The 13,895-nt window shown below is 43.1% G+C and overlaps 1 protein-coding gene across 4 annotated transcripts; it reads left to right on the top strand.

The window, feature by feature from the left end:
- The first annotated feature begins 1,178 nt into the window (after positions 1–1,178).
- msrb3 (methionine sulfoxide reductase B3) lies at positions 1,179–10,233 on the top strand. Of its 4 annotated transcripts, none has more exons than XM_085386440.1 (7): positions 1,217–1,353; positions 5,722–5,871; positions 6,556–6,664; positions 7,051–7,128; positions 7,555–7,583; positions 8,243–8,340; positions 8,924–10,233. In XM_085386440.1, exons 2-7 carry the CDS (start codon positions 5,796–5,798, stop codon positions 9,101–9,103), a joined length of 570 nt encoding a protein of 189 aa, XP_085242566.1. In that variant the 5' UTR covers positions 1,217–1,353; positions 5,722–5,795; the 3' UTR covers positions 9,104–10,233. The 4 variants fall into 4 exon arrangements, with proteins under 4 accessions (XP_085242568.1, XP_085242566.1, XP_085242565.1 ...); XM_085386439.1 differs by lacking the exon at positions 5,722–5,871 and adding an exon at positions 2,346–2,458; XM_085386441.1 differs by lacking the exon at positions 1,217–1,353 and adding an exon at positions 2,346–2,458.
- Positions 10,234–13,895: the final 3,662 nt, after the last annotated feature.

Genomic DNA, 13,895 nt, shown 5'->3' with positions numbered 1-13,895 from the left:
GTTCTGGCTCCGTTCCTCTTCACCATCTACACTGCAGACTTCTCCCACAATTCCACCCAGTGCTTCCTGCAGAAGTTCTCTGATGACTCTGCAATAGTCGGCCTCATCACTGATGGGGACGACAAGGAGTACAGAGGTCTGACCCAAGACTTTGTGGACTGGTGCCAGCTGAACTACCTCCAGATCAACGCCAGTAAAACCAAGGAGCTGGTGGTAGACTTCCGCAGGCACAAGCATTCTCCACTGCAACCACTGAACATCCAGGGTATGGACATTGAGGCTGTGGACAGCTACAGGTACCTTGGTGTTCATCTGAACAATAGACTGGACTGGACTCATAACTCAGACGCCCTCTACAGGAAAGGGCAGAGCAGGCTGTACCTGCTGCGGAGACTCAGGTCGTTTGGGGTGGAGGGCCCACTCCTGAAGACCTTCTATGACTCTGTGGTGGCTTCTGCTATCTTTTATGGTGTGGTCTGCTGGGGCGGCAGCATCTCTGCTGGGGACAGGAAGAGACTGAACAGGGTGATCCGAAGGGCCAGCTCTGTTCTAGGATGCCCTCTGGACCCAGTGGAGGTGGTGAGTGACAGGAGAATGGCGGCTAAGCTGTCATCCCTGATGGACAACATCTCCCACCCCATGCAGCAGACTGTGACAGCACTGAGCAGCTCCTTCAGTGGGAGACTGCGGCACCCACGGTGTGGGACGGAGAGATTTCGCAGGTCTTTCCTCCCCACTGCTGTCAGACTCCATAATAAAGACTTTAACTGAACAAACACACACATCCACACATGTGCAATAACACTAAGTGCAATAATCTTTTCTGGCATCGTTGTATTTTTACTCAGTTGTATATAGCATTCGTATTCTATTTTTATCTTATTGTATATTTTTATTCTATTTTATTCTACTGTATATAGTATATTATTTTATTCTATTCTGTACAGCTGTGTACTGTATTTATTCTTATTGTATTCTAATTTTTGCGTCATAACTTTTGCACTGTCCACTTCCTGCTGTGACAAAACAAATTTCCCACGTGTGGGACTAATAAAGGTTATCTTATCTTAACAACTCCGGAAAAACCGGGAATACCGTCCGTGGTTGGAATTATGGAACGGTAGCTCGCGGGACCGTGAAGGGGGAGGGGCTTGGAGTCGCCGAGTGAAGTCGTGGCCATAATTGGACATGTGCAGGTCGTTTTACCCGGACGCATGTTTGGTTGCGCCGATAACCTTCCGCTGTTTGCCTATGACGTCAGCTGGCTTATGCTCCGAAGAGTCGCCGGCACGGGGAGCTCCTTCCGCCGCCAGCCGCTCGTCAGCGTCGCGGTCCTGCTGCTGCTCCTCGCTGGTACGTTACCGCGTTGTTAGTAAACCGGGAATGTCTTCGTCCATCGGGGACTGTACGAATGTAAAACACTCAGATTTTAAAAACAGGGCGAACATTGAAATGATTTAGTTTCCAAATGAAGACCGAATATTAAGATGGGGATATGCTCGGCGGGCAGAGACGGGTGGGAGTGTGGAATAACTTTAACACGCGTGTCCTCGTTTCCTACTGAGTGCATACTTGCTGCAAATATCGGTAAATGTGGTGCGTGTTACATAATCCCACTCGTGACGTAATCCACGGTGCTACACCTAACTGACATCTAGTGGCCGAAGGTGTCGCCATCATGACGTATCTGGTGAAAATCTCACGAATTGTCACAGTTGGAGGGTTTCGTGTAGCTGCGTTCCCGACATGAAGCACCAGCCCCGTGGCTGCTCTCGCACTGCTGGGTGTGCAGTTCCTGGGAGCACCCAGAGCTCTAAGCTGAAACCTGTATTTACAGTTTGAATGGACGTATGTAATGCTGTCCCTTATCCACTCTGAAGCAAAACTCTGTGCTTTCCACACGTGTGTATATAATGTAACCATTTTACATTACAGGCCACTTTCACACAGTACTATAAAAAGTATTTCATTACCTATAACACACATATGTCACACAAACGCACAATTTACAAGATGAATTTCAAAATGTATTAGAAGAGTGTGTGTGTGTGTGTGTGTGTGTGTGTGTGTGTGTGTGTGTGTGTGTGTGTGTGTGTGTGTGTGTGTGTGAGATAGAGAGACATGGATCAGCTCCTGCAGCCACGAAACAGCTGTTTCAACAAGAATTCATAGTAAATAGTTAAATGCAGCCATGCTGGTGTTCAGCAGTATTTACCCACAGAACTTACCTCAAAACAGTTTAACTTATGAATCACAGCCAGTAGATCCCATTCATGCATGTTTTCTGGGGTTAATAAAATAATCCAAATATGATAGTCCTCTTTTCTCTCTCTCTCTGTCTTCAGTGTGACTGTTATGGCTGTCCTCGTCAGACGTGGCCTTTTTGTGGCCCTGCATCATGCCCTCAGGCAGGGTAGCAGCTCAGTCTGCCACCCTGCATTGCCTGCTGCTCTTCTAGGTACCTGCTGCTCGTCTAGAGTAACCTGTTAGTTTAGGTGTAAAATCATCCATATAACCAACGTTGGCTGTGGTTCTTATTTAGTCAAAGAAGGTGTGTGTTTCAATCAATCTAATGTAATCCAGTGCTTAAAAGCATACCGTATACGTACTGTACATTATGACCAAAAATATCAACACACCTTAGTGCTACATAAACCATGCATACAGCTGTGTCAGCTGCAAACACAAGCATTTATAAAGAGATGATAAGTAGGCTACTGAAGTGCTGTGGTTTTAATGTGTCAGGACCCACTGATGGAAACATCATCACCAGAACTGGGCTTGAAGTATTAAAGTACCGATCGTACAGTAGAGCCGCGACTAGTGTGCTGGATGGGTTTGAGCTAAATAATGACCTGTTTAAGAGCCAGTGGTGCTGGTTTCAGTCTTTATGCAAATGTGCTGTTTTTAAGTAGGGCTGCCACGATTAGTCGACTATTAAAATCGTCGACGACTGATTTAATAGTCGACGCGTCGTTTGAAGCTTTGTAAGATCACAAAAGACGCAGGAATAAGTAGCAGGATTTAAGAGTGTAATAACGGACTGAAACAGAAGATGGCAGCACTGCATGTACAAGGATGCCGGCTGCCGTTAAACCCCGAAGAAGAAGAAGCTGTGTCCCAGAATTCATAGCGCAGCCCAGCTCAGTTTCCAACAATGGCGGCAGCTAGTTAGTTTTAATATTACTCTTTCTGGGTCACAAAATACACTTTTAAGATATTTTGAGGCGTGAATGTAGTTGTGTAAACGTCAGATACCTGCTCGGTTTACAAGACATCACATATTTGCAAAAGAGCTCCGACGTTTTTGGAGATCTGACACCCACTAGCTCGAAGCTAACGGGAGGTCGAGACCTACTACAGCCGGGAGGAACACCGCTTTCCCGGCACATCGTGCCTCGACCTCCCGGTCGGCTTCGAGCTGGCGGCCTCCGAAGAATGTGGCTAAAACTTTTGTGAGATCTCGCAAAAGTCCGTCTTAATTTTTTTTTCCTCCCTAATTTTTTTTTTCCTCCCTAATTTTTTTTTTTTCCTCCCTAATTTTTTTTTCTCCCATGTCCCCTGGGGGGCTCCGTACAGGTTAAACATGATATATGAGTCACTTAGATAACTTAACAATGTTATTGTTTGGCTTTTTTCAGTATTTTATTTGTTCCTGAGTAAATCAGTTTGGCTGAGATTAAAGTTATAGTTTTTACACAGCTGAGTAAACGTCAAGCAGACAGCTGATTATCAGAAGTGTGAGATGCTCCAGAATATACTCCGGTGTCCTGTTATATTTTAGAAAGCAAGGAGTTTATTAAACTTCACCGAAACAATCTGCAAATTTCATAAAAATTAATAAACTATCATCTTGTCTTTATTTTTAGTTAGCACAGACCTTAAAGACTTAAAGCTGTAAGCTAATGATAGTTATATAAGAGCAGATGCTGCTGGTGCAATAAGCTGTACGTTTAACGTCCAATGGATGATGAGCTGATTAGTGACTAATTGCAAAAATAATCGGTGACTAGTCGACTATCAAAGTAATCGTTTGTGGCAGCCCTATTTATAAGGTTGGAAACCTGCAGCCAGGTGAGACTGAAGCAGTCACCTGATGATGATGATGCTGAAACGTTTCTCCATTGAAAACATCCAGATGAACAGAATCAACCTTCTGGGATTGACTTGGATGATTGAGCGTGCATCAAGACATGTAAAAGACGGCTTGAACACACCAGGATGTCTTGTAATGTTTTGTAATACAATGATGAGACAATCTACAGAGGTGAGGTGTAGGCACTAAACAGCTGGTGCCAGGACAACAACCGTTTCTCTCAACGTCAGCAAAACAAAGAAGTTGATGTTGGACCAAAGAGAAGAACACCTGCCCACCCACATCAGCGGTGCTTAGGTTCCTCGACGGGAACATTATTAAGGACATCTCCAGGACTCATGGACAGTGTAGTCAGGGAGGTGTGTCAGCGCTTATACTTTCTAAAGGAGGCTTAGGAGGTTTGGCTTGAACGCCAACATCTCCTCAACCTTCCGCAGAAGCACAATCGAGGGCCTACTAACAGGCTGCGCGACAGTTGTCAACAGCTGAATATCACTACAAGGAACGACACGCGCCTCCCTGACATTAAAAACATCTGTGAGCAGTTTTCTACACTTTCAGAAAGCTTGTATCTGTTTTCACAGCACTGAGTTCATCTGTAAAAAAAGATCTAATCCAATATTGTGTCTACAGATGACGGACAGCCTGGTAAAGAACCAGTTTTAAGGCATTGATGCACTTTGTATTAGCAGCATGTCAGAAACGCTGAGGTAAACCATATTACACAAGATCTCTGCTGAAAATCAGCGACAAGCTCTCATTGAGTAACGGTTCATGAAGTCGGCGTCATGGACGAGGAATCTGAATGTGAAATATTTGGTTCAATTGTCATTAGTAATGAGGTATAACAGCCATCTGCAGAACACCGTGGGGGAGGCTGTGTCATTGTTTGGGGCGGTTTGTCCACTTGTGGTGTTTGGCCGTCTTGTCAAAGCTAACAGAATAATGAAGGCAGGAAAGTACTGTCAGATTATAATCCCCATCAAGTATCTTTTGAAAAGCCTCTGACTGGATTCAGTCTGCAGCACGACTGTGATCTCAAACACGATGGAACATTATTGGTCACAAAGGAGTCTGGGATCACGTAATCAAAGGGAGTCAACATCCAGAAAGCCTCGTAATGTCCTTTGATAAGTGTAGAGACGGGTTCCTGAAGACTGCTTCAAGACATTAACTGCCTAAGAGCGTTCAGGATGTGCGGAGAATAAAGGGGGTCGCACTCTGTACACGTCACTTGTGCCGTATATGATGTATTTCATTTATGTTTGCATGTTTCAATAAGTCGTTGCACCGAGTTTTGCACAGTTCTTTACTTAAGTTAACATTTCTGTAATGATAGTGTTTATGAAAGTCTGAATTATAACGTGATAGCCTCGTTGATGTTATCCCGTACTTGAACGAGGCAGACCTGCTCATGTTGTGATAACCTCTCTCAGAGAATTCATATGTACATGAATGTTTAAGGCTGTAAACGACTGTTAAATTGTAGAAGATGTTGCCTGTAGTCTCGTACTGTAGCAGTCTGACATTCTCTGCTGGGTCATCAGGTCATCTCATCTGAGACTCTGTTCGTTTGTAACTGCTCGTGATGTTGTTTCACCCTCTGTCTGCTACTCTTCATACAGCCCAGTCCTTGGTTGCAACCCTGCTAAGGGGTGTTTGGTTCTAGTGCTGGGTGGAATACGTTTCTCCAACATCCATGTCGGGCTTCAATCTGCTGCATCTAATAACCAAGAGTCAGCCTGTAGCTCTGAGGTCCTGCAGTCTTCCCTCAGGTCCACTGATTGGGTGCTGTGTGCCTGCTCTGCTTTGCCTCACTAAAACTTTAACACTCCTGGTGTGTCAGCCTGACTTTACATTTTTCCAAGATTTTGCACTGATAGATGTTTGACAAACACAGACTTGGTGCCAGTTTGTGTTTTCCAGTAAACTTCATCCTGTAAGAGCTGCTTCATGTGTTGCCAGGTCCTAGATTTGGCTGAAAAATGAGTGCAACCACTGTAACTCGTCTTTAGTCTCTGACCTGCTAGTCTAACAGATAAACGATTCACCGCTTGGCTTTCTTGCAGCTTGCATGCACTGAGTGATTTTGTTTGTGACGTTGCACCACATCCTGCTCGTAGATTCTTGCAGTCTGAAATGGTGCCAGTGTGTTTTTTGTTTTCCTGGACAGCCAGTTTTACCAACATGCACATATGTTCTCTGTCAACCCAGAGGAGCATCTCCGTAAAAGCCTTGCACCTTTCCTTCAGTTCGTACATAAATACAGAGCTTCTCAGGTGGATATGATCCATTTGGAACATTTTGATTGTTGAGGTGTAAACAATCCAGCTTATTCATCTCAACTGTAGCACAATCTGTTTTTTATTGATCCACCTGCTCTTAGATGTATTCATGTTGTTTATATGACGGTGTGCAGTGTAGTTAATACTTGTTGCTCTCTGTGCCTGACCTCTCAGGAGCATGTAGGACTAAAAGGACATGGCCTCTGAGGTTCACACAGGAGGAGCTGAGACAGCGCCTCACACCAATGCAGTACCATGTGACCCAGGAAAGAGGAACTGAGAGGTACAAGTTAGTTTTTCAAAATAAACCACTGAGGTTCATTATGTAAAAACTGTGACCTGGTCGATGTAATCACAGAAGTTACTCTGGAAGCCGTACTTCAACCCGTTCAGTATTTGAAACTAAATCATGAAACTGTCAGCTTATAGTTGCTGCCAGCTGACAGATTATTGCTTACATCATTTATGGTGATGTTTTACTACTTGATCTAAGTTATTACCAGATAAAATCAATCAGCTTGTTGTTCAGTTACATGAACAGGACTGGGATCAGTTTTATTTACACAGTTCCAACAACAGTCGCCTCAGTGCGCTGAAAGGTCCGAACTGAAGTGCATCACAGCTAAATGAAGTCAGTGTCGTGAAGTTTCACTTCGTTCTTTTCCACAGCGCCTTCAGTGGAGAGTTCACGTATCAAACAGATGAAGGGACCTACGCCTGTGTCGTCTGTGGGTCGGCCCTGTTCAGGTAAGACTGCCCTGCTGTTGTTGTGTGACTGTTAGCGCAGTGCTTCAGTGCTGCCGTGTGCATACGTACTCGCCTGCTGCCCCTCAGCCTCTGTACACGGGCACCTGTGGGATAAAGGTGAAATCATAGCATAGTTCTGGTCAAGCTCATCTGAGAGTTTCAGTAGATGTAACTTTGGTATTAATGTGAAAATCCCAGGTGACTTCCTCCTTCAGTTGTCACATTCACAAGAATTTCTGAAAACTTGACCTTGTACTTGAGGTCGCCAGTACGCCATCAGCTTTTGATGGCTGTGGGGTAAAAACGTAAAGGTCAGTAGAACAGCTGACAGTAGGAGACGTAGCACGCCACTACAGTTTAAAATAATATGGCGAATAAGACACAAACCAGTATTTTTCTTCATGGCATTTTAATTTTCTCTCGTAGTTCCAACTCTAAATTTGACTCCGGATCAGGTAAGTTAAACTTCACATTTTAAAAATGTAAAAGATTATTTGAATGTACTGTATGTAAAGCTACGTGTGTGCTAAGAACGAGCTCTTACTGCCTTAAACTGATACTGTACAGCACGCAGGAAACAAGCTGAATGTGGGACACGGTCAACAACAGGCAGACGTGTAGCCGCAGGAGTTTCTGACTTGTTTATCAGTCTTTTGTAAATGTTGGAACAACTTTTATAAACACATCAATAACAATACGGTGTGGTCCAACACTTCTGTTATTATAGTTTATTTCCACTAGACAAACAAGATGAATATTTTACAGCTGCTGAACAGAAAGAATTAAACTGTGGATCAACACAATCATACGTGGCTGTAGTGCGTCGTAGTTCATGTCGAAGTGATGGTCATTACACTTGGCTGGATGTCTCTTTTGTTATGCATTGTTGTAAAGTTTTCAGGTCCATGAATATGAAAATAAATATCGTTAAATCTGCTTCTGACTAAAAGCTCTGAGCTGGTTTGATAGAAAACAAAGTTTCACTTCATGTAAACAAACAACCGACTCTGTAAAAGAGATTCACAGTAACTCCGACAGACAAACGTAGCTACAATGTTACAGATGATGATGCAGCGTGTTGTTACTAGACGACGTGATGCTGTCATGGTTACAGGTTGGCCATCCTTCAGCGACCTCATGAAGGAGGAATCCATTACTAAGGCTGATGACTTCTCCTATGGGATGCACAGAGTAGAGGCTACTTGCAGTCAGGTAAACTCGTCATCAACAGCTGTTGTTTACTCTTCTACTACGAGGTCGTCAGTCTGTCACAGGGCTGACACAGACAGACAACCATCCACTGTCACACCTGTGGGCCAGGTGACCTAACCCCACTGCATGTGTTTGGACTGTGGGAGGAAGCCACACAAACACAGGGACACAAGCTGTTAGCCCGAGGTGCTACCCACTGGGCACTAAAGTGGATGAAACTTAGATGTATTCATGCACTGAATCATTTTAGGCTGTGTTACATTTTCAATTAGACAGAAACACATCGTTTCTCTCAGATCAACGTTTGCCAAGATTCAGTATGACTCACAAAAACGTGACTCACAGCACTCATGTTTCTATGTTTCACCAGTCGTTACGTTCACTGTGACCCAGGCTCAACAAAATGTAGCTGAAGGGTTTTTAGAAAGCATAACATTTGCCACCGGATCAGAATCAGACTGCTTTCAAACAGTCTCTGTTCTTGGCGACTGAATTTTCACCAAAATGATGCAAATAAAGTCATGTGGAGAATATCGTTGCCATTTATCAGGATCAGGAGTAAATCTCTTCCTTTCTGCTTCAGTGTGGAGCTCATCTGGGACACCTGTTTGACGACGGTCCGAGACCCACAGGGAAGCGATACTGCATCAATTCTGCCTCACTGGCGTTTCAGCCTAAAGACACCGCGCCCTCTGCCTCCAGGGGTGAAGCTGAGGGTGGAGCTGCCAGTAGCTCTGCGAGCGATGAGAAGACTGAGCTGTAAAGAAAAACAGAGGAAAGAAGAAGAAAGCCCCTGAGATTAGTTCTATTCTGACTTACTGTGTAAGAAACAGGTGATTATGCGGTGATGTTCAGGATTCAGCCACTGACCAAATATTCTCTGTGAACAGTCATGCAAGAAGGAAGTTGTGTATTTCTTTTTGAGATGCAGATAAGGAAAAGATTAGAGGAAAAATAAGCTGTTTTCAATCATTTAATGATGCGCACAGGAACACACTTCATTTAAAGTTCTTGTTACTCTCACTTATTAAAATTTGGTTAATGGATTGACTTTGGATTTTAAAAACAAACTGCTGTCGTCTCGTTCTGTCACACCAACCCTCTGCATGTCCTCCTCTACATTCATCAATCTTCACTCTGGTCTTCCTCTTTGCCTCCTGCCTGCACCGTCCCTCCTCTGCAAATGTCCTGCCCATGTTATCCTGCCCATCCAGGAAGAAAACCCAGCATTCATTCCTCGTGTCTTTAGCACATACCTCCACCTTTGTGGGGGCTCACCTGCCGGCTCCCTACTCTCAGTACAGATCCCAACTATTGCAGTCATGGAGACTTCTGTCTGACCTCATCTGTCCACCTCCGTCCCCTGCAAACGAGGACGGGCTCACAGCCCTGATATAATCTCACCCCCACCATGAACCTGTCTTACCTGACCCCAGGTGCCTTGCTATCCTCATGCACTTCCTCTCTCGTGCGTTCTCTAGATCTTTCTGACCTTCTTTGTATTTTTTCATCAACACTGTGGCGCTGCTCTGCTGCTCACCGATTGTTCCTGGATTCAAAAACTTGTCCCTACATGTTCATGGTATGGCTGATCAGCTTCATCCACCCAAAACCTTTCATTTCCTGTGTCTGTATTTGGATTGTGTCTGCAGAATTAAACATGATCTGGTTTGTAGGCATGCACACACAAACAAGTAGACATTGTTATATCGTCACTTTGAAATGATTAGATTTTATGACCATATATTTTTGAAGACATGGTTGCACACTTATATTTTATTAATGATATATACACTTGCTCCTTCTTTAGCTCTACCTTGAGAAATATTTGCAGTTTTTGGTCACAGTGTGAATTGAAATAGTTAACTGGTGAATAAAAAGTATCCAACACTATGACTTGCTGCTTGTATATTTGAAACTGTAACGTATTTGTGGGTAGTTCCCAAGGGACCACAAGGCAACACGAGACGGTTGTTAAGGGCTGGACCAGTGAGCTGAACGCTGCTTGCTGTGAGTTTTATCTTCTAGTATCACAAAGAGCAACAAAGGCTTCTTCTGGTAAGAGTAGATGTTACGATTAGGCAATGAAAGTGTGAAGCAGGTATAGCAAAACCCAACATGAAACTATTAATTGTTTTTGTGAACATTAAACTTTATACAAAGTGTTCTTTCTATCTATCAGTACCTGTTATCTTTTTGTAGTCTGATTACTTCAGTTGCCTTGAACACTCACCGTATGTCTGAACCTGCTGAGGTGCACGGTTGGTGGACCAGTCCACTAGTTCGGACAAAAGCTGGACGGTCATGGCCAAGTAGGCTGTTTGTACTCGCTGGCCTTTTGATTAAGAACACCTTGCTAGAACCGGACTAGACCTTCCAGAAGTGCCTTAATTCTTCATGGAATTGCTTCAACATTACTGGAAACACTGGTCAGAGATTGTGGCCCATATTAACGTGGTAACATCACACAGATGCTGTAGATTTGTTAGCCGTACATCACTGATGCAAATGTGTTGGAACCCATTTATAAGGTGTTCTTTTGGGTCAAGACTTTGGAACCCATTTGAGTCCACTGAACCCACTGTCATGTTCAAGAAACCAGTTTGAGCTGAACTTTATCCACACTAATCAGTTGATGTCTACTTCTAGCAGGACAGCATGTCATACAGAGATGAACCCAGTAAGCAACAACACTCAGGGAGGCTGTGGTGTTGAAAATAAGCAGCTGTGACCTCTGAGATCCAATCTTCTTTAAGACAATGGGATGGAAAACTGTTCTGCACCAAACGTTTGTACTGGGTCCCCCCCCCTCTTTCTGGGTGTCACATCCTCTGAGATGACTTGTAACTTCAACCATTGTCACCATTGTTGACAGACCCTGTCACCGCTCTCTTTATGTCCTTCCTTTAACGTGATTTAAAACATAAATCAAACTTTAAAAGCACTAAATTACATTTAGTTAACAGACTAAATATGTATGTATATATAAATATTATGTAAACCCTAGTGATTAAATACAGAAAATCTTAAATAGGAATGTGGGGGGGGGGGGGGCAAATGGGATATTGCACAGTGGCAGGAATGAGCAGCAGCACAGACTGAACAGCACAAAGGTTTTATTGGCAGTTAGTACAGTATTGCACTTTAAAAAAAATACCAATAAAGTGAAGTGAGCAGTGCAGATTATACAGAGTACTTGTGAAGCTGCAGGTAGCTTCTGAGTGCGTCCTGTGTGTGTGTGTAAGTGTTGTGGTTGAGGTGTCGTATGGCTCGATGGTAGAAACTGTTTTTAAGTCTTGTAGTCGGAGCAGACAGACTCCTGTAACGTCTGCCAGAGGAGAACAGCTGATGTGCTGGGTGGCTGTGGTCCTTGATGATGCTCTGTGCTTTACGGAGGCATCGCTGAAGATAAATGTCCTGAATGGCAGGAATTCAACCCTCCTCATCTTTTCCAAGTGTTTTCACACTATTTTTGCATTTGGCTGGGTCAGTGTCACTACTGGTAGCCTGACAGGGTGTGTAGATCACAGAGAGATTCCACAAGTAGTCCAGCTCTTTCAGGATGGCACATCAATACATGCCACTGCCAGACGTGTTGAAGCCAACAGAACCACACTGAGGCCGCCTAAGTGAAGGAATTAATTTTATTTTCCACTGAAATCTGATGTATTTTCAAAGTGTTCCTTTAACTTTTTCAAACAGTCTATTTAAAAATAAAATCAACCTCATTCTGAATCTTTACCTTTGAATTAGTGTTAAACTAGTTACATTCATTGCATTTAACTGACGCTGGGGTGGCTGCAGCAGGTCATCTAATTGAAAGGTCGGTGGTTTGGGGAACATACTGAACCTCACAGCTGATTCACTATATGGTACATCACATATAGTATGGGACATATATACACCTCCCACAGACTAGACACCGAGGTTGCCATTCTCACATCCTGAGGCAAAGCAAGACCTTTGGTGCTGTAGACGGATGAACTTCTGTAATCCAGCAGGAGAGTGAGTCTCTGTTTAGACAGAGCTGGCAGGTCACACATTGCACATTCTGAGTGTGGTCAATGTAGGTATATGTAGCACACGCAACGGACACACAATGGAAACTCCTCTGCTCCTCAGATGCAGAAGGAGAGAAGCAAAAGCTCAGAAGCTCAAATTCCATAAAGCTATAAGCTGCAGGAATAACCCTGGGTAAATATGCAGTGTTCAGGCGCAACAGAAAGTGAGAAGCAATGCAGTCTTATATGTAGGGATGGGTACTGATAAGATTTTCACGATTCCGATTCCATTTTCGATTCTGTTTAAAAAAGGAGAACACTAAGGTCGATTAGCTTAGAACTTTTTTTATATCTTCTCTTTGAACAAGATAGAAATTTAGGAGTAACATGGCCTTACAAACCTAACAGATCTTAAGAGATCCAGCCCACGGCTCTTTAATGGGGTGTCACAGGGTCCCCAGGAAAAAAAATTGTAAATGTAAAATAATAAAATAAATATTCTTCTGTAGCAATCAGAGATGGGCGTTACTGTAATCAGATTACTTTTTTCAAGTAACGAGTAAAGTAAGGGATTACTATTGCAAAAACGGTAATTAGATTACCGTTACTTACCGTTAATTACCGTTACTTTCAATAACTAATTTTTTCACTTTCAATAACTAATTTTTTAGGCACGCTGCGTTACTGCGTTACTAAAACCGTGATTTTTTGCGAGAATGTCTCATGACAGTGACGTTAGCGAGTGCGACGTTCATGACAACAGCTGTGTGCAGATCAACAATGGATCATATATCGAGTGTGGGAGAGAGTATGAGCGTGCAGCGTTTAAAGCGTGGAAGTACTGACCTTACTTTGAGTTTGATTCCATAAAAAGTGACAAAAACATTAGTGTCCGCTGTGCGTGGGAAGAAAACTTCTTTTTACAGCGAAAAAAACCCCTAAACTTCCAAACAAGCACCGAGTAGCTACGACGTGATGGGAAACTCACAGAGAAACTCGCGGATTCTTCCACTGACCGCGGCACACCTGCACCAGGGTAAACCTCCGCCTACCTCACTCCTGCTTTACAGGTGAAAATAGAGCAACAGGACCGCTGAGTCTTTGACTTTATTTATTGTCTGCTGTGTTTTACTTGCATCTATTTGAAAGACTGAGTGTAAACACAAAAAATATTTTATTTTATGTGCTGGAATGTGCAGAAAATAGGTTTAAATGTTAAACTAATTTATTCAAGTCAGAGAATGATGCAGATAATTAAATTTTTGCTTGATGCATAAAGTTAAAAGATTAAAACTAATAAAACAAGTTTTAAAAAGAGACTTTTCCATTTGATTACATTTTGTATGATGGATTATGCAGAAAAAGTAGAATTGGGCTGAAAGATCTATCGCTTTATCACCTATTCAGGTTGTAAATCGTGTTTTTAAAAAGTAACTAAGTAATTAATTACTTTTGAAAATAAGTAATCAGTAAAGTAACGGGATTATTTTTTTGGGGAAGTAATCAGTAATTAGTTACTGATTATTTTTTTCAAGTAACTTGACCAACACTGGT

This window comes from Rhamphochromis longiceps, linkage group LG17 (assembly GCF_057381845.1).
Source record: "Rhamphochromis longiceps isolate RC_006_pf linkage group LG17, R_longiceps_female_GT1.1, whole genome shotgun sequence".
NCBI classification, from domain to species: Eukaryota; Metazoa; Chordata; class Actinopteri; order Cichliformes; family Cichlidae; genus Rhamphochromis; species Rhamphochromis longiceps.
The sequence above is the reverse complement of the archived record's forward strand: the minus strand, read 5'-3'. Positions and strand labels throughout refer to the sequence as shown.

Bases quoted from the DNA above. Each gene is read 5' to 3' on its own strand.
- msrb3 (XM_085386442.1), top strand. From the start codon at position 1,215: ATGTTTGGTTGCGCCGATAACCTTCCGCTGTTTGCCTATGACGTCAGC. The intron at 7,129-7,554 runs GTAAGACTGCCC...TTTCTCTCGTAG, and splicing joins TGTGGGTCGGCCCTGTTCAG to TTCCAACTCTAAATTTGACT. The intron at 7,584-8,242 runs GTAAGTTAAACT...TCATGGTTACAG, and splicing joins TAAATTTGACTCCGGATCAG to GTTGGCCATCCTTCAGCGAC.